Genomic DNA, 20,974 nt, shown 5'->3' on the forward strand with positions numbered 1-20,974 from the left:
CATTCCTTTCTGGGGTCATAGTATCTGTGGCCCCACAGTCAAAAATCCAACCCTTCGTCATATTAGCCCTTTTATTTACGTGAAATGCATCGGAAATTTTTTCTAAGGGAGCAAAAGGGTTTTTTGACACAAATCACCTATATGAGGGCTAATATCAGAATTTCCACCAGAAAAGGGGTCAAAATCTAATTTCGAGTAATCTGGGGGTCTTCCCTTCAAAGAATGGGGTCTAGTTCTTAATTTGGCACAATTTTGGGGGGGCTGGCATAATTTAGGAGAAATCATGGGGTTTGGTTTAAAACCAAACCCGTTACCTCCCATGTTCGGCGCGCGTTCACTCCGGCGAAGCGGTGGGTGACCGCTACTGTCATCTTCTTCCTGCCGAGGCACTGCACGGACTCGGTTGTGGTTGGAGTAGCCATGACTCTCCCTCTCTCTCAGTCCCCTTCTGTTACTCTGTTCGGCTGCCGTTTCTTCCCTTCCGGCGAAATTGCCGGCTCCCCGGATAGCGGAAACGTCGGTTGGGCCCTCCAGATTCACCTCTGGTTCTCGACCGGTCGTTTCCCCACGATTTCCATCCTGATTTCGTGGTTGTCCATCCTTCTTCCGGTCTATTTCTCTTCCTGCTCCCCACCAGTCGTCGGCCGGAGGTGGTGAAGATTAGGTGCCGAAATTGGATACTACTTCGGCATAAGACGGCGGTTGGTGACGCGTGACAGTGGTGGTAAGTTTTTTTCCGGCGTAGGCAGCCGCTGGTTCTCTCCTAGCGGCGGCGGCGGCTGCTTGTGTTGCTAATCTTCTTTCGGTGGCTGGAGGGACCGATTCTCTCTCGGCGGTCGGTTCTTGCCCAGCAGCGGTGGTATGTTGTTCTTTGTATTGAGCAATCAACTTTGATATGTATTCAAGGAGTGTTTCAGAATCGAGAATCTGAGGTATTTGGATTTTGTTCATACTTTTTGTATCTGTGAAATTTTCTGCCGAAGGTGTCAAGCTAGTGACCGATCCACCGGATCGACACTGCTCTGATACCATGTTAAACGAAGGCTTTGATCGGTAAAAGAAATTCTTTCTTATTCACAGATCTGTGTATTTTACATTAGGCACTCATATATAGGATTTTGGATAGGCTATACAAGGAAGAAGACAATTAATTACATTGATTTGGTATCTCCTAAATTTGGTAGAATATAATTCTCCCACATCTTCGGTAATTTGGAGAATATCCTCCGTGATCTTCGTGATCCTCTCCAACAAAAGGTAAAACTACATATGTATTACAATCATATTGTACTCGTAACCTTGATATTCTAGTTTGGATATGTATATCAAATTTCACAAAATAAAGGCTTTAAGAAATTTACAAATCGGCGAAAACGTCATAAGTAGTTGAGTGTACAACGATGAGTCTCAAGGCGGCAACTGCAGCTGCAGCAGACATGCATCCGAACAAGACGACGTTGAGCCAATACCACTTCTTCTGCAGAAAACTAAGCTGGTTCTTCTTCGCAATGAGATACATGTGGTTTGCAAGAATGAAGGTGAGCGGGAATGTGCTCACAGCCCCGGTTAGACTCATGAAATCTCCCAGAAATGGCAGCAACGCAGATACTAACGAGGTGACAGCTAAGTAGCCCCCCCTCACGAGGATTCTGAAAGACAGATTGCGCATAGCTAGAGCGCTTCCTTTTATACCGAACCTTGTGTCTAAATACTCGTACATTGGACTTGCAAATATCTTGAAACGAGAAGATGTTTTAACACAGCTCTTTTAATAAAAAAAATTGACAGAGATGGATTGGAATGAGTATAGGAAGCGTGGTGGTTCTTACGTGCAAAGCAATGACCGTTTGCAAGAAAGCAGAGATATTAGCAAAAGTTTTCACCCAGATTGGACCGTTAACATTGTTGAGCAAGTAGGCAGACGTATCAGATCCATAAGCCCAGTATCCCATGAAGGTAACGGCATACATTGGCAGAACCCCGACTGTGAACTGGAAATACAGAGCCTTCATCATGTTTTGAACAACGGGCGGTTTCACTGTGGCCTATCGAGAGGAATTCGCTAAAGACTCAGTCTCATTCTCGGATTTGTTAAAGACTTCAATTTGTGAACCTACCTGTATTTCTGGAAGCATTCCTGTGTTAAAGGCGAAGACGAGGTTTGCTGCTGCACCGATAGTTGTGAAAATCTTACCTACTTTCGGTCCCGGAATGTTGTAATCTCTGGGAGGAGCATTAACGCCTATGGAAAACGCATGATCCGGTGAGCTAAGTATTAACAAAAGAAGCTGCAAAAATAATGCATACGAAACGGCCAGAGCAGCTGAACAGCGCGCGATCAATCAATAAATTTATGTACGATGCAAGTCGTATATGGCAACAAACAGAAAACAGAAAAAAGGGGACAAATCTGTACCATCTTTAAGCGCGAGTGTGAAACCTACAACAATGTATACAAGGCTGAAGAACGTAGAGAACGCTAGCCAAATACGCAACGCTGATAAATGAGGTATGCAAATGGCAAAGACACCACATGCAAGGCCAGCTAAAGCAATAAAGTAAGGGAGCTTCATATCATTGTCGTCTCTAAAAAGAACGTACACAGCCTACAGGATGCAACAGAATCAAACGAATCAAAGCTTATACAACAGAATTACACGTAAGAAAACAGTAGGTCGGTCACCTTAAGCGCACTCCCGGCCAAAATAATATATCCGACATTGATCATGAAGAGATTCGCATACTGGAGTCCCCATGTAAGCGCATATGCTTTCTTACCTGCGCGACCAAAACATCGTTACGCTATTAAAACAAGTAATGCAATCCTAACAAAGATTTAGCAATTTTGTAACCATTCCTCATTTGTGCTTACCATATATGAATCCTGAAAGGTCCCTATACCTGATGTGCCTCTTTCCTCCGAATTCATGAAGGTTGGCAACTAAAGAATTCGCATACAGAGATATCGTTGTGGCTAGAATAAGTCCAACAACGCCGCCTATCCAACCCAACGGAACCATGACGGTGCCGGAGTATCCTAGCACGTAGGCACTGTTTATCCCCGTTGTGAGAACAAATCCCACTTGAAACCACGAATCTACATTGAGATCATCGAGGGTGAATTAAGCCTAAAATAATCCAACAAGAGAAAAATAACATAGTAGAATTCCCACGTCACTTTACTACTTCCTTCGTCCATCATTTAAAGAGTCATTTTGACTTGACACGGGTTTTAATGAAATTGTTTGACTTTGTAAAAAAAATAAATGGAGAAAGTGAGTAGAATTAATGTGGGACCTATTATTAGAAATAGTTTTATAATGAATTGTGAGGGTAAAAAATAGAGGAATGTGAGGTTCGTATACCAAAAATGCAAAAAAGTAAATGGTTATTTAAACTGTGGATATCCAAAAATGGAAAAATGGTCTATTAAATGTTGCGCTAGTGAATTTCCTTCTTTGCCTTATCAAAACACACAAGAGCACAATACACAAAATTAAATACAAACAAAACAAGCACACAAAACGAACCAAATCCATATAAAATATACTTCATCCATCCCAAGATAGCTGAGTCGCATTCCTTTTTGAGTTGTCCCAAGTTAGTTGAGTCATTTTTTTTGCAAATACTTCTTTATCTATCTTTCCTACTTTATTCTTTCTTTTTTTAACCTCTTTAAAACATCAATTTCTTAAATTATGTGCTTAAAATAAATGGCTCAACTACATTGGAGCGGTGGTGGGAGTATGACATAAAGCCAAAACAGAAAATGAAAAAAGTTAGTAAAAAAACAAGAAATGAAAGAGAACCGTGGCTAATCTGATGTGCAGTATCCGGAATTTCAATATCCAAATGATGATCGGAATGCACTTGTTCGGGAACATCCATTTCCATTTCCATTTCCATTTCCACCGCGTCGCCTCCTCCTCCTTCAACACCGTTATTACACTACACAACTATGTAGGAGTATTCGTCAACAATTAAAAAAAAAGAGAAAAAATAAAGCCAACTACACAGAATAAAAAGAAGTGAGCTCACGATTTTGGAGAGGACAAATGGCTGCGGGATTCCATTCATTGGGTGCTCCTCCATATATAGATATTTTGGCAATCGTAGTTTGTGTGAGTCATAATGTTGGGCCAACGATTTGATTCGATCAACGGCTCTGATTGCGCCACGTCGGATTTATGGGATTTGTTGTTTTCTAAGAGGTGCCACGTGGAGTCGGTAGTTGGCCCCACATTTGCCGTTTTCCGATTTTTGGCTTTTTCTGAGGTTGATGCAAAAAGAATGTTGTCGGCATAAACACAGAGACTACATTGTCTTTTGTAAAAATATTACTCCATGTGTAACGACGCGAGTATAATATTATAAAGTTGGCATGCACAAACCGAATCAAACCGCCGGTTCATAACCCGGAACCGGAACTGGCGGTTCAAACCGTGGGACGGTTCGGTTCAGGTTCAAGAATTTGAAAAACCGAAACCGCCGGTTCAACGGTTCAAGTAGGTTTTCCGGCTAGGTCCTAGGCTTTTTAGGTGTAGTGTTGCATAAAAGTGGTAAAAAACCGATGGTTTTATGTTAGGAAACCGACGGTTTTGTCAGAAACCGTGGACTGAACCGGCGGTTCAGCCAGTTTAATTTTTTTTAAATATGATTTTTTCTAATTTTTCTCCTATAAATACCCCTTCCCCATCATTTCTATTCACCTTGTTCTTACGCTGACAAGGATTTCTCTTCTCATTCTCTATTTTCTACTCTCATTCTCATACTTCAATTTCAATATGTCTTTTTCTTGTGACGAGGACATGCATCCTCCTCCTCCATCCGCACCGCAAAGCAGTAAAAAGTCTAAGTTATCATCAACTATGTCTATATTTGTTAAACACTATAAGAAGGTCCCAATAGTGTCTAGTAGTGTTGATCCACTATCTCAAGAGATGACATCGAAGTTTAATGCACGTTGTAACTACCGCAAGAAAGTCTACAAATTTAATGATGGTGGGGGATATCGTACTCTCATCCGTCATATGAAGACAATTCATCTGATCGAATATGGGCATGCCCCTATTGCCAACAGGTAAAAGAACTATGTGGGCTTTGATTCCCAATGCAATTGAGTATTGAAGATACGTAGGCACCTCAACTTAAATTTTAAATTTAAGTTGAGCTCAAGTCATTTTTCCTTTATTTCTTTTTTTCATTTGTTTCAACTTTAAAAATATGTAAATACAATTAAATTATTGAATTTGTATATACTATCTAGTCGGTGAAGGAAATTTCTCTATAAGACTAAATTCGGGAAACTTTTGACAATTCTACCATGATTGTTGATTGTTAGACTAAACTCAACATAAGGTTGAATTGCTAAAGGTATCCTCAATTTAGTTATGTAGAAATATGTCCTTCGCCGACTAAGAGTATATACTTATAAATTTATTGTTCAAAACTTCAAGTGTTTTTTGTAATTTGTAAATAGCTTCTTTGTAGTCTCGCTGAAATTTACAAGTATATTTAAATTTATTGTTTAAAGACTACAAGTAGGCATGCACAAACCGACCCGGCCCGGCGGTTAACCGCCGGTTCGGGCCCGCCGGTTCATGAACCGGAACCGAGCCCGGAACCGGCGGGTTGAACCGGCAGAAGGGTTGAAGGGTCGGAAGGGCCGGTTCAGGTTCGGCAATATATTGAACCTGAACCGGCGGTTCAAAACCAGCGGTTCGAACCGCCGGTTCAAAGGGGGTTCGCGTAGGGGTTTAGTATAGCCGTTGGAACCGGCGGTTCGCGGGGTAAACCGCCGGTTTGAGGGGTAAACCGCCGGTTTGTCGGGGTAAACCGCCGGTTCGGGAGCCGGTTTCTGACGGTTCCGGCAACTTTTCAGAGGCTAGGCCGTAGGGTCAGTGTGTAGGCCTGCAAAACCGGTCAGAAACCGCCGGTTTTCGGTCAGAAACTGGCGGTTTTCTGACGGAAACCGTGGACAACCCGCCGGTTTAGGGTTGAACCGCCATATGTTTTTGTATATGCAAAAACAATTACATAATTGTATTTGTATATAGTCTAGTCGATGAAGTATATTTCTCTATACGGCTAAATGAGGGAAACTTTTGACAATTTTACTATATTTGTTGATTGTTAGACGAAACTCAACATTTAAAGTTGAATTGCTAAAGGTGTCCTTAATTTAGTTATGTAGAAAGATCTTCTTCGCCGGTTAAGAGTATATATATAATACACTTATACGTTTAAGAACTTCAACATCGTTTCTTGTCATTTGTAATTAGTTCTTCACTAGTAGTCTCATTTGTATTTAAATTTAGTTTAAGACTTCAAGACCGCCATATGTTTTCAATTTGTAATTGTTGTAACTTGTAACGTGTAATTTGTAAACATGCAATTTCAATAAAATTGCAACTTTATCCGTATTTTTTTCAATTTTATTTACTCACATTTCATACAAAAAACAAACTTGAAAAGTGTAATGTAAGTTGATTAAAATTGAAAAGTTGAAAAATGCAAAAAAAAAAAAAAAAATCGTCGAACCGTCGAACCGGCCCGGAACCGGCGGTTCAAGCCGAAAACCGGCGGTTTTGAACCGCCCCGTAACCCGCCGGTTTTTTGAACCGGAACCGGAACCGCCGGGAGCTAGGCGGGCCGGTTCAGGTTCATACATTCCCCGACCCTTGAACCGCCGGTTCATGACCCTGAACCGGCGGTTTTCGACCCTTGAGCATGCCTAACTACAAGTCTTTTGTAAATTGTAATTGTTGTAACTAGTAGGCTCGTTTAAATTTTTATCAATAAAAATGCTATTTTCATCGTTATTGATTGAATTTTGTTTACGCACATTTCATAGATAAATAAAGACTAAAATGCAAAAAAAAATATTTAACCGGCCCTGAACCGCCGCAGGAACCGGCGGTTTTTTGAACCGGAACCGGAACCGCCTAAACCCCTGCCTGGCCGGTTCAGGTTCAATGATTTTCTGAAACCGTGAACCGCCGTTTCCGAACCGGAACCGCCGATTTTTGAACCGTATGCATACATAAAATAAAGTATCTTAATAAAGTATAAGATACTGTTTATCAGTCTCATCTGAAATGCGACATTTCTTTTTCAAATGTTTTAGAAAAATAAAAATAAAAATAAATAATTAAAGTAGAGAATAACGTACCATGTATTCACTTTATGTGCATTATTTTTCAAAACACATGCAAATTTCCTTGTTATTACTTATTAAGGAAATACTAATATACATTTAAAGTTATACATAATTAATATTACTTCCTCCATCCCAAAAAAATACACTAATTTTTTCATTTTGGATCATCCCTCAAAATTAGTGTCTAAATAGGAAAAGTTTTGAACTACTAATAATGTGGACCCCATAATCCACTGCCACTACCTCTTCCCCTTCTCTCTTACTTTTTCTTATCTTTCTCTTATATTACCAATTGCACATTAAAATTTGTGTCATGCACAACTTTGTCAATTTTTAGAGGACAGAGGAAGTATTATTTTTACTATCGTTGTAATTACCATTAATATTTATTTGAGAAAATTTTAATTTAATATTTAAAATATTGGAATATACTTAACAATAATTTTAACTATAATTATTATTGATGTATATATTTATTATTATTACTATTACTATTATGTCGATAAATGACTTATTAAGAAAATATTAATTTAACTTACAAAATTCTTGATCATATTTTATGTTATTGTATTATTATTAATTAATTAGAATCTAGATAATAAATACTCCATTAATTTAAAATCCAAGCGATTTTCCTTGGCTTTTCTAAATACCTGATATATAATTTACGAATAATCATATCTTTAAAAATCATATTCTCATAAATTATATTCCATTTTTTTAACAATATTACCTACTTGATTAACAAATAAACTCTTATTATTATTGTTATACAACGAGAGTGTCGTTGATATCATGTATGTCTGTATCATCAATCTCATAGTCCAGAATGAAGGTTCGGTCGTCACTGATTGGGCCAATTAAGATGCAACTGGATCAAGCCACGGTGTGGCAAGCGAGCCCGTACAAATGGGTGTATCGCATGGTGAGTCTCAGAGGCTACGTGCATTTATTAGTACCCGTCAGGAACAAGCCCATCATCGACTTCAGAATGATATGATTGAAGAGTTTTGGGCACGTAGGACACGTAACCATTGATGCGCATTTGTATTTTTTTTATTGTAGATTTTTTTTATTTTAATAAAATATGTTTTATTTTTTTTCTGTGTTGTTTCTCCACTATACTTCGTTTTTGTTATTTTATACTTGATAAAATACCAAAAATCAAAATAAATTAATATAGAGATAGTGGAATAGGCTGAGGATGGGCTACAGATTGATTGCCACAAACAAAAAAAGATGGTTTGTCAAGTTAAAGTTGTCAATTGGGTCGGTCATACATACCCAATCCAGATCCATCAGAACCCAGGTCTAGGCAAATTATAGATAATGAATGAGGAAGTACAACCACTTTCTTTGACATCTTCCATCTATTTCTGGGTGACAATGGAGTCATTTTTGTGTTCTGAACCAATGAAACTTCATGTAAGGATAAAAATTTTAGTGCTCAAAACCTCAAACACACGACATTTTTTCAATGATCTAAAAGTTGGAAACCTAATTTTCCAAAGATCAAATTTTTAGTTAACTATTTACAAACACTAGATACTTCCTTTTTTCCTTCAAATCTCGTACATGAGAACAGATACACAATTACAGTCTCACTGAAAAAATATAGCAAGTTTGATTATGGAATGTAACAATCTAAACAATGTATTGTACATACAAACAAAACTAGTGATCATCGATTCCCATATTCATCTTCGTCATAACCACGATCATCGTCATCATCATCACCACCGCCATCATCATCAGTTGTATTATGCAGATTGCGAAACTTACTGATAGCATCCTGTGCATCAGAAACTAAAGCATCTTTTGCAGCTTTGACAAAATGTTGATTTAAGCAATTCGCCTTTTCGTCAATTTGTCCCTTAATGTTTCTTGAGTTCCTCAATGCTTCAGCCTTCCTTTTGGCATCCCTGCAATGCAGCTGATCTATGTATTTCTCATGCAAAGCCTTGTTCTTAATCTGCTTCAGCACCGGGGGACTAACAAAACCTGCTTTCTGAAAGCCATTTAATCTCGAGAGATGCTTTTTCTGTGATGATGAAGACACCTGCCTGCACGCTGTGAGGAAGCTAGATGCTTTGCTCGGTTCTGGTGAGGTGAAGGTTGTATCCGCTTGAAGATGGGACGGTGATGGATCCGTTGTTGGCTCAAGAACTGAAAACAGATCTGCACAGTAATCTTGATCTTCCTTCTGTTGCTTTTGTAATATCTTTCTTACTGTCTTCTGTGCTAGAAGTGTCCTCCTTTTGGGTCCTAGCCTTTTAGTTTTCCTCTCCACGGGACTAAGTAACTTACTTGCAGAAAACGAAAGGGGTGATGGTTCCTTTAGTTTTGCCCTTGAACGTGTTCGTGGTTGGGGTGGAGTTTGGTGGTTGGAGTGAATTCTGTCAAAGCATTCCTCCGCTGATTTGCCAGGAACCTGCAGCAGAATTCATGATGTCAAAATGTTCCGATCATCTCTTTATGAAATCATTATGACATTGAAAGAAGTGGCTCGCTTATGGCGGGACAGAGGGAGTAATTGTAAAAAACTACAACCAAAGCTTTTATTTCTCCTGACAAAGAATAATAGTAAGTAAATGCTCCTGACCTTCCTCACTTCAAAAGAGGCTCTGGCTTAACAGAAGATGTAACTGTTTTCCTTTTTAGACCATATAAACAGGAAGTCGGGAAAACATATCTAGGCAGACATTATTTCCGGAAATGTAAACAAGATTTCATCTTTGTTCTGTATACATATTGAATAACTCACATAGTTGTAGGTTATGATCCACTGACCGTTACAGCATCGTTGACAAAGACACATTGATTTAAACCAGATACGATACAATGCCTACATTCAAGCACATGCTCATCATCGAAATGAACTTTTCATCAACATTTTGCACTGTCTCCACTCCAAACACTGAACAGATCGGTATTAGGTCGAAACTTCCTATCTTGTGGTCGTAAACTATATGAGTCCGAAGGTTATACTAATATTTCATCCATTTGAATTTCTCCCGATCAACTCCATGACTCTAAATATGCAGTGTTTTTCCCAACAGCAACAACAACAATCTCATGACAAAGCTATGCACTCTCTGAATAAAAGATATGACAAATTGAAGCCAAGAATCCTTAACACAGCCCAATATTTATTCTCACAAACAAGTAAACAGAAATACAAAACACACTAAAACGGGAAACGAGAGAACATGAAATAAACATTACCATCCTTGCAACTTTCTTCCAAAACAGAGGTGTGGGCTTAGCTGTGAAATAAGCTTTTTGCAGAGAAACTTCCTGTTCCTTAGTCCATCCTTGAGCATTTTCGCACCCTCCCTCGACCCCATCTCTCTTCCTCTTCTCACCAACCTGTTGTGCCTTCCTGGCAACATTTTGTTCTCCATTCATCTTCATAACCCCACAATCTTCGACATCTTTCCTACTCCTATCTCGTTTACATAAGTCATCGTCCTCTTCAGGCTCTACTTCATCCGGCACAACTGCTTTTAGCCTGGTAGCTGCCTTCAATTCTGTTTTACAAGACCTACGAGTAACCCTCTTCTCCGTTTTAGCAGCCTTTTCTTCTCTATGAACAACTCTGTCTTTATTCTTCAGCTCTTTGGACACAATAGAAACGCTATCGACATAATCCTCTTCCGAATAGAAGTCACCAACGAATACAGCTTTATTCCTCCGAACCGAACTCCTTGTTACCATCCTCACCACAACCTCTTCCTCACGCAGATACAGAACTTCTTTGCTTTTACCTGCAATGCTTCCCTCATCCCGATTTCCAGACCTTCTAGATCCCCCGCCCGATTTCGCCGCACCTTTCACAGGCTGATTCCCCAAATCTGGGCGACTAAAATTGGTCCTGCGTTGCAGTCTTTCAGACTTTCTAATCCTGTTTATCGAATTCTCCGAATCTAAATCGGACTCTCTCCCCCTTCTGTTCTTGAATTTGGAAATAGGTGTGGAAAATGAATCGGGACGACTGTGTCTCGTTTCAGCAAGATTTGGGGTTTTTGGGCTTTGAACTCCGGTTTGATTTCTACGATGGAGTCTGGTGGATCTTCGAAGAGAATTGGTGGGTATTTCCTGTTCGATTATCGTGGATTTTCTCTCGGGCATTTCTTCAAACAGAAGTCTGCAGCTTCACCTCAGAAATTTGAAAAAAAAAAGGAGACAAGGCCATTATTCAACTTTTATTAAGAAACCCTAAGATCACTAATTTTTTTCGCAGAAGACAAGAATGTTTTCAAAAATTATAGCCGTTGGCGCTCTAATTTATTGATTGTATCATTCGGTTAATTTCATAAATAATTACTCCCTCAGTCCCATAATATTGTATTCCATTTTGACCGGCCACAAATTTAAAAAATTATAGAGAATAAAATATATGGAAAAAGTTAGTGAAATGCAATATTGCCCTATTTCCAAGTGATAAATATATTTTTTTGATCTCACACTTTAATTGAAATACTCTCCCCGTCCAACTAGAAATGACCTATTTTTTTTTGTTTGCCTCAACCAAGATGACTTATTAGGCCATTAGCAATGGGGCGCTCTAAGGCGCGCCACGTCATCAGTTTTATCCTCCTACCCCTTACCTGCAATGGGGCGCCCTAAGGCGCGCCCTATGAATTTTCATTTCATTTCATTTATAGAAAATTTAAATAACACACAAAATTGGGAAAAAACTTCATTTCATTTATAGATTTTAATACATTACAATACGAATTAAAAAATACGCAAACTCAGCGACGGCGGTTACGGGCCCACACTTCTTCAATCATGTCGTTCATGAGCTGAACATGGTCTTGTTGGTTGCGCATTGAGACCTGGCTAGCTAGAACCTCATTGAAGCCCGACGGTAATCCTCTAGCGGGGGGCTCGGTCGCCGTGCTGGACGAGCTAGATGCACCGTCATCATCGTTCCAGTCGGTGATGCTCCCACCCTCATGCTCGGCTATCATGTTGTGCATGATTATGCACGCGTACATGACATCGGCTATAACTTTCTTGAACCAGAGACGAGTCGGCCCTTTCACAATTGCCCACCGTGCTTGGAGCACACCAAATGCCCGCTCGACATCCTTCCGCGCCGACTCCTGCTTTTGGGAAAATAAAGCCCTCTTCTCACCAATTGGGCAGCTGATCGTCTTCACAAAAATAGGCCACCGTGGGTATATGCCATCGGCCAAGTAGTACCCATGTGGTCTTGGCGCATGTTGGCAGTGAACTCGATGGCCGGGCCGTTGCCATTGCATTGCTCGGTGAAGAGGGTGGATGAGTTGAGGACGTTAATGTCGTTGTTCGACCCGGCTACGCCGAAGTAAGCATGCCAGATCCAGAGCCGATGGTAAACGATGGCTTCGAGGATCATCGTCGGGTGGCTGCCCTTGTATCCACTTGTGAATTGGCCTCTCCATGCCGTCGGACAATTCTTCCACTGCTAGAACTAGTGGCGTCATCGTCGTTGTTCATTTTGGTATTTGAGAGAGGTAGAAATGTGAGAGATGAGCGAAATGAGAGAGGTGAGATGTTCGTACGAACAAGTGAATGAGAAACGAGGTTTAAATAGCCGTAAAAAACGCGTGCCATCGTCCGTGACCATCGTCCGCCGATCCCGCAATGGGTCGCCCGATGGCGCGGACGATGGCCTATCATCCGCGCCATCGTCCGCCGATCACACAATGGCGCGGACGATGGCGGGCACCCACAATGGGGGCATCGTCCGCGACCGAGGACGATGGACGCCATAGGGCGTGCCATCGGGCGCCCCATTGCGGGTGCCCTTAGTAAAATTGGAATAATTTATCTCTACTTTGTCTCCTATCTTATTTTACTCAATCCCTTTAACACACCAAATGTAAGTTGCATAAAATCATGTACTATACAAGGAATATCTTCCTTGGGATGGAGGGAGTATTTTTTAAAATGAAAACATTATTATCTTTACTTAATTTCCTCTAAATTTATTTTCTCTTCACTCGTATTATATTATTCATCTGTCCCAATTTAAGTAAAACATTTGTATAGTTTGTACATTGTGGGTGCCCAATTTAAATTGGGCACCCACAATGGGGGCATCGTCCGCGCCCGAGGACGATGGACGCCATAGGGCGTGCCATCGGGCCCCCATTGCGGGTGCCCTTAGTAAAATTGGAATAATTTATCTCTACTTTATCTCCTATCTTATTTTACTCAATCCCTTTAACACACCAAATGTAAGTTGCATAAAATCATGTACTATACAAGGAATATCTTCCTTGGGATGGAGGGAGTATTTTTTAAAATGAAAACATTATTATCTTTACTTAATTTCCTCTAAATTTATTTTCTCTTCACTCGTATTATATTATTCATCTGTCCCAATTTAAGTAAAACATTTGTATAGTTTGTACATTGTGGGTGCCCAATTTAAATTGGGCACCCACAATGGGGGCATCGTCCGCGCCCGAGGACGATGGACGCCATAGGGCGTGCCATCGGGCGCCCCATTGCGGGTGCCCTTAGTAAAATTGGAATAATTTATCTCTACTTTATCTCCTATCTTATTTTACTCAATCCCTTTAACACACCAAATGTAAGTTGCATAAAATCATGTACTATACAAGGAATATCTTCCTTGGGATGGAGGGATTATTTTTTAAAATGAAAACATTATTATCTTTACTTAATTTCCTCTAAATTTATTTTCTCTTCACTCAACTCACAAAACCAAACTGTACAAATGTTTTACTTAAATTGGGACAGATGAATAATATAATACGAGTGAAGTGACAGTGATAATCCGATGAATATGAATTTGTTCTCAGCAAGGTTAAATTCAAGTATCTATGAACACGTTTAGTGTGAGTAGAACAAACGAGATTATTCCAACTTTCATCATATTGATCTTAAATCCATAGATTTATTGGTCCATTAAGTTGATTCATATCTAAGCATATTAGGAGCAATATTCTCAATCTCTTGTCTTTTTCATGTTTTCTAGTTTTATTTCTTCACATGTTTGTGTTTCAATTTAGTTTCTCAATCCAAAAATCCCAAATTTACTTACTTGCGAATTAAATAATTGTAAGTCTCCATGTGGTTCGACACCTTTAATACTACAATTACAAACTGCATTCTTACAGTAGTTGTAATATTAGAGACATTTAATTAAACTTGATTGTTATTTATTTTTAATATAAAACCTCTAAAAGTTACACATCACATACGAAGTACCTAAAGTACTACTCCCTCTGTCAACTAAGAACTGAACCCGTTTGACTTGACTTGAATTTTAATAAATATAGTGGAAAGTGAGTTGAAAAGGTTAATGAGATATGAAACCTGCTAGTTTTATACTCTCTCTGTTCCTTGTTAATAGATGCATTTCTTTTCGGCACGGAGTTTAAGAATAGTGTGTTGAATGGATGGTGGAAAAAGTAAGAAAGAGTAAAGTAATAAAGATGAAGAGAGAATACAATAAAAAAGAAGAATTACTTTCTTCTAAAAATAGAAATGACTCAATTAGTTTGGAACTTCCCAAAATAGAAAAATGACTCTATTAACATGGAACGGATGGAGTACTCCCTCCGTCCCACATGAATATGCACTCTTTCCTTTTTAGTCCGTCCCACAAGAATATGCACTTTCTACTTATGGAAACACTTTTCTCTCTAATGAGGTAGAACACATTTTCCACTAACAATACTTTAATTAATTTTTCTCTCTACATCTCTCTTATTTTACCAATTTTACATTAAAACTCGTGCCGAATTCAAAGTTCATATTATTTAGGGACGGGGGGAGTAATAAAATGTGAGTGAGATAAGTTAGTGGAATGTGGGGTCCACTACCAAAAATATTAAAAAGTAAGGGTGTCAATTAATTGCGGACCAACGAAAAAGAAAATTGGTGTCAATTAATCGTGGACAGAGGGAGTATTTGTTTCAAATTAGTTATAAAAATTGAATTTATTTAAAATAAATTCTAAATTTTATATAACTTCTATCCGAAAAAAGTAATCTTGTTTTTCCATTTTGGAACATCCACCAAAATTAGTCTATATCTATTTTTTATGGGAAATGCTATGTGGCCACATTATGGCCAGCCATAAACTGGTTTAATTGCAAAAAAAAAACCGGTTAATTTAAAATTTCCGGTTCAGTTAGTAATGGATTTTACTTTTATATCCTTCTCAGTTGTATTTTGATTCAGGAAAATACATATTTCAGTTGTACTTTGATTTTTTTTGATTGATTCATATTTTAAAAGATGTATAAATTTTGCTTAAATTTGGCTGAGTTTGGTTAAGTTTAATGACAGAAGGAAAGTTTAGAGAGAGAAGATGATAGAAGATAGAGAGAATGCCGAGAGAAAAGAAGATGATAGAAGAGAGAGAATGCCGCCGACGCATAATCTTTAATTTCCAATTTAGACTATTAAGTTGGAGTAGTTAATGCATCTTGAATTCAAATTTTGAATTTGAAAAATGTTAAATTCTGAGGGAATATGAACTGAAAATGATATAGGGATATTTAAGTAATTTTAATTTTTTTTATATTTGTAAATTGACTAAATTAATCCGCTGGCCATTTAGCATCACTCATTTTTTATAAGTTTTTCTCTCTTATTAACTAAAACGTGGTTGATTGTTAATTTTTAATGGGAACGCAAATTTAGATCAAATATTGTGTATGACTAGAAGCTAACACATTTAATGTGTGGGATAAAACTTTTTAAGACAAATGTAAAAAACCATATTCGGACTGTAGTCTATGTAAATAACTGAAAGTGTGTGAAATTGGTTTCCTTTGCCTGAGCCTTTTATGGAGTGTGTAGGTTGATTAGTGTTTTATGTTCAAGAAGAATGGAATCATGTTAGTCAAGAGTTCCAAGAATACATCAATAATTCCAAGAAGTGAACATTTATAATATCTAGTTCCAAGATTGTATTTATTGTTATATACCAACAGTCACCAACACTCCTCTCCTATAAATTCATGGATGTTGGTTATCTTCTTCAATGAATCAAATATACAAAACTATCAGTCTAAATAGTCCATACCGAACGACAAGCTACAGCATGGAAGTCTCTGATCTGTCATATGCGGATGATACAATCATCGTCCCTTGAGAGTTGCCTCCAGCATTATGCAGCAACATAGGGACAGGACAAGCTATCAATGTTGAAAAGAGCAACTACTTTATATTGGAGAATAAAGAGAACATACCTATAAATGTTCCTAAGGGAAAAATCGCCAAACGGATCCACAATTGGTCTCATAGGCACCTATCTTTTAGTGGAAGATTATCTCTTATCAATAATGTCTTTAGAACCCTGCCACTCCATATTTTTCAGGTCCTAGAGCAGACGAAGGGGGCTATGAAGCAAATGGAAGCAAACATGTGGATGAAGGGGGGATCAGGATAAGGAGGATACGAGATGTTGTGAAAAATTATGGTAGATGTTCCGGGAGCATCTGAGCAAGGTATAGAAAACAGAAAATATTGTTCATATTCCTCTCCCTTGACAGGATCCCAAATCAATTGGACTTCATTTCCTAGTTATTGTTATCGAGAGATGCATGATTGTTTGTGTTATATTAATCAACAACTCTATCACTAATTGCATTCGAGAGAAGCATTGCTAGAGAAAGGGCTCAAGTCTTGAGAGTTAGGGACTTAGCTTCAAAGTGTAGGGAGGAGATTCTTACATTAGAGGTTATTCCACGTGCTAGGTGCACTCTAGAGAGGCCCCAGCCAATTATAGCGATGTAATGTGATCAATTTGTGTTCTAATCCTTTCCTTGTTTACTTCTTTCCATTTAAACATTAGATAAAAACTAATAACCATTTTCCTTAGTCAAAATAGCTTTCAAAGTCTTGCCCGCAGGAGCATAGCGCAGTTGGCAATGGAGGGGCAGATCTTGCTTTCAAAGTGCAATCATGATACTCAACCCAACTTCTAGTCTCTAATGATTGATAATTTAACTTGTCATGACGTATAAAACTTCGAACACTTACTGGTGATCTTTGAACCCAAAAATAGTTTTACCTAATGGCACTACTATTAAGCCTTAAAGCATAGTAGTAGACTAATCGTTGATAGAATATATAATTGAAATATGATAAATAAAACGTTGAAATGATTTGATTGACATATTATTTCCATCAAATGCTGCTGCACATCGAGCAAAAATTGATCATGTATTTGAATGTAACAAGAAAATTCGTCAGGCAAAAACGCAGGAAATTAGGGATATACATGGTTGTATTAGGAAGAAGAGCCCCCCTGCTGTGCAAGACTGCACAGGAGAGGATCCCAACCCAAATTGATCACATTACATCTCGTAGTCTGCAGCAAACATTTCCAAACTATCCTCTCCATGAATATCCACAATTTTCCTCCCACCTTTACCACCAGCAGCCCTCCATTATTGTGCTTGGCGTCTTCATCTTCCCTCATCACTGAAGCTATCTATGGATAGTCCTTTGACGTTGAAATCCACCTCCTCCGCGCTCCAAATCTCATCCATTCTCGTCCTCGTGTGGCCTTGCGAGTCCTCACCAAATCTGAAAAGGGAGACGCAAGTCCTGCCTGCATGTGCTATGTTGACACCTTCCAATGTTCTGTAGTCTTGGATCACCGACTCCATGAGTGTCTTCCAGTTGGACCAATAGCCCACTTCTCTGGCTGAAACTCCCCCACAAAGTGTGCCTCATGATCTCCGCATTGCTGCTGCTTCTCGCTCTCAGCGATCGAGCCTCTGCCTCTAGCTTTAGTACGAAGCAATCCAAGCCGTTGATGCTCCTCTCTCTGATGCAGATGGAGTTGGAGAAAAGATTAGCCCTTAATCTTGGATCAAGCCCCTGTGTTCGAAAGTAAATTAGTTTACTATCTTAACTATTTTGCGTAAATGTGTATTATTGTAACAATGTGGACACAAATCAAGTTAGTTTTGTTTTTGGGATTGAAAATAATGTTACTCCATAAGACCATCTTAAATCATACTCCCTCCAACCGCCATTTAGAGCACCCCCATCGGTGCTCTTCTACAAGAGCACCTGTCGTGCCGACGGCAAGAGCACGTCCGTGCTCGCCACTGCGTACGAGCAGCCGACTGGCAGGCTGTCACTGGCTTATCATTTTTTTTAAATTCGAAAGAATCTGAAAATTCAAATTTAATAAAAAAATATTTCTCACTTCCAATAAAATATACTCCATTTGTCACGTTAGAAATGAAACGTTTTCTTTTTTGGTTTGTCCTATTAAAAATTAAACGTTTCTAAAAATAAAAACAATACTCTCTCTACTTTTTCTTCTCTCTTACTTTACTCTCTATTCATTAACTCACAAAGCAACACTATATAAAATCATGTGCCGAAAAACAAATGTTGCATATTTAATGGGACGGAGGAAGTATCTGTTTTTTCCCTACTTTTAATTTATTTTTTCATTACTTTTATCCCAAAATTCACACTTTCATCAATAAATACCCTCCATTTCAACACAAAAAATCACACTAAACCAAACAACTCTCTCAATCTCATTTTATCTCAATTCTCGCTCTTTCACTCTTGCAAACATGTCCGGCGAATATCCCTCCGGCGGATGGAACCACGATTGGTTCGCTGATACGTATCGGATGGCTCCCGAGCAAAAAGAGGCTCATCAGCGGATGATACGAACCCTCCAAATGCAATTGAGGGTGCCCCCAACCTAAACCAACAGCCGCCATCGAAATAGTCTTCTTTAAATTTCCACGGATGTAATTTTAATTTTTATAATTTTAATTATGTTTTTTTAATTTTTAGGATTTTAATTATGTAGTTTTAATTTTTTAGTAGTAATTTATAATAGTATTTCAGGTATTTTGAATGCATTTTAATATTGTGGAAATGTTTTTAGTAATTGAAGTATTTAAATTGAATAATCACGGAAAGTGGGAGTAATTGTTTTTTAATATAATGTGAGTGTAATGAGTTAGTTGAATGGTTGATCCATTTATCTAAAATGGAAAAAAATCAAATGGGATTTTAAATCACGGACATCCCAAAATGGCAAAGTGAGACTTTACATCGCGGACAGAGGGAGTACTAGTCCGTCCAATAAAAATACACCAGTTTATCATTTTGGCCCGTCCACCAAAGTTAGAATATAATAATGTGGATCTCAAAGTCCACTAACACTAATTTTATATTACTAGTTTTCTTTCTGTCTTACATTACCTAAGTATATTTTTGATGGACGGAGGTAGTATACTAACCTGAAGAGAGCGGCGGAGGGGGCGGGGCTGGCCGCGGGAGGCGTGGGAGTTGTGCCACGGGGTCTGTCTCCAAGCCACCTCAGCATCGCTGCCGGCGCAGATTTTATAGCCAGCAAACATCAACTCCAAGCAGTGGCGGATCTAGGGGGGGCAGGAGGGGGCGGTCGCCCCCTCCGTGCGACTATTTTTCCCTTATCGGGATGTAAATTTACCATGTCCGCCCCCTCCGTTTGCCTCCGGCGTCGCCCCGAATAATAAAAAAAATAACCATGTCCGCACTAAACCAAGCTAATACTATATATTCCGCCCCCTCCATTTCCGGATCCTGGATCCGCCACTGACTCCAAGCTCCACAAATCAGGGCGCTTCTGCCATAGCACGAAGCCCCCAATTTCACCCTCTCCTTGCCTCATATTCTTCACTTTGGCATCAAATTCAGACGCCGCCATCTTCACCTTCCCCATCGCGTACATGCTGCCGATAGAGTTTAAGGCGTGTTCTCCGCCCGCAGCCGCTACGTATTGCTGCACGATGTACTTGGCCATCGAACTCTCCTGCATACGCAACCCACTTAATTTATGCTACAAAATAGTACTCCCTCTGTTGCATTAAAAATGAAACTTGCTTCTTTTTTGCGTTGTCCCATTAAACATAAAATGATTCCTAAAATTCATTTTAGGAAACAACACCATCAATACTTTTTCATCTTTCTTACTTTACTTTCTCTTAACTTATTAAACAACCCTGATTAAAATCCCATGTACCAGAAACCAAATGCTTCATATTTATTGAAGACGGAGAGAATATATATTTTCTCCGTCCACCATAAAATAATCATATCGTCCACCATAAAATAATCATATTAATTTTTAATTTAAAATTGATAAAGTATGAATAAAATAATAAGACTATTTTTTATGGACAAAAGGTGCATCATGGGCGTACGATGGGGCAGCCTTTGTAGTTGTTGGTGACAGTGCTGTTGGAATAAGGAAATTAATTTATTGGAGAACAAGAAGGCAAGGGATGAAATTATGACAAGAATAAAGAAGGAAAGCAATTAAAGATTATGAAAAATCAAATACAAAGGATATTAGTATAATTAGAATATATTTTTCATGTATAGCTAGAATTAGAGCCTATAAAAAGGTTGTGTAACCATTGAGATAATCAATTCAAGTCATTCACAATATAGTCTTTAAAGTTCTCCCCGTCTTTTACTTTCCGCAATAATCTTTTATTTTCTGGATTGTATTTTCTAACATGGTATCAGAGCGGGTTCGATCACTAGGATCGATAGCTGCCTCTATAGAAAAAAAAAGGCTTCATCATCATCGTCCCTTTCCGTAAACCAGGCAAAACAAGCCAAAACCCTTTCAAACATAGCCATTAATCAGCCCCAAAAATCTGTCCAGTTATATAGTTAAAGCCAAACCATCCAAATACCCGGCCAAGGAGAGGAAGTATCTGACCGAACAATCTCTCTCCAAATTTATGGACTCCAAATCTATTGGTGCGAGAGAAGCTCACAAGGCAAAGAAGTTGACGAATTGCC

The 20,974-nt window shown here is 38.8% G+C and overlaps 2 protein-coding genes and 1 pseudogene across 2 annotated transcripts; all 3 read right to left on the reverse strand.

The window, feature by feature from the left end:
- Positions 1 to 346: 346 nt before the first annotated feature.
- LOC121811532 (proline transporter 2-like) lies at positions 347 to 4,057 on the reverse strand. Its single transcript, XM_042212413.1, has 8 exons — positions 4,039 to 4,057; positions 3,810 to 3,956; positions 2,873 to 3,097; positions 2,684 to 2,778; positions 2,417 to 2,606; positions 2,118 to 2,242; positions 1,830 to 2,045; positions 347 to 1,735 (listed from the first exon to the last, which is right to left on the reverse strand). Exons 2-8 carry the CDS (start codon positions 3,904 to 3,906, stop codon positions 1,358 to 1,360), a joined length of 1,326 nt encoding a protein of 441 aa, XP_042068347.1. The 5' UTR covers positions 3,907 to 3,956; positions 4,039 to 4,057; the 3' UTR covers positions 347 to 1,357.
- A 4,619-nt stretch (positions 4,058 to 8,676) lies between these two features.
- On the reverse strand, positions 8,677 to 11,390 carry LOC121811032. Its single transcript, XM_042211785.1, has 2 exons — positions 10,385 to 11,390; positions 8,677 to 9,590 (listed from the first exon to the last, which is right to left on the reverse strand). The coding sequence occupies exons 1-2, from the start codon at positions 11,288 to 11,290 to the stop codon at positions 8,841 to 8,843; spliced, it is 1,656 nt and encodes a 551-aa protein (XP_042067719.1). The 5' UTR covers positions 11,291 to 11,390; the 3' UTR covers positions 8,677 to 8,840.
- A 6,214-nt stretch (positions 11,391 to 17,604) lies between these two features.
- On the reverse strand, positions 17,605 to 19,964 carry LOC121810507 (annotated as a pseudogene).
- Between the last annotated feature and the right edge of the window lie 1,010 nt (positions 19,965 to 20,974).

Source organism: Salvia splendens, chromosome 7 (genome assembly GCF_004379255.2).
Source record: "Salvia splendens isolate huo1 chromosome 7, SspV2, whole genome shotgun sequence".
In the NCBI taxonomy this organism is placed as follows: Eukaryota; Viridiplantae; Streptophyta; class Magnoliopsida; order Lamiales; family Lamiaceae; genus Salvia; species Salvia splendens.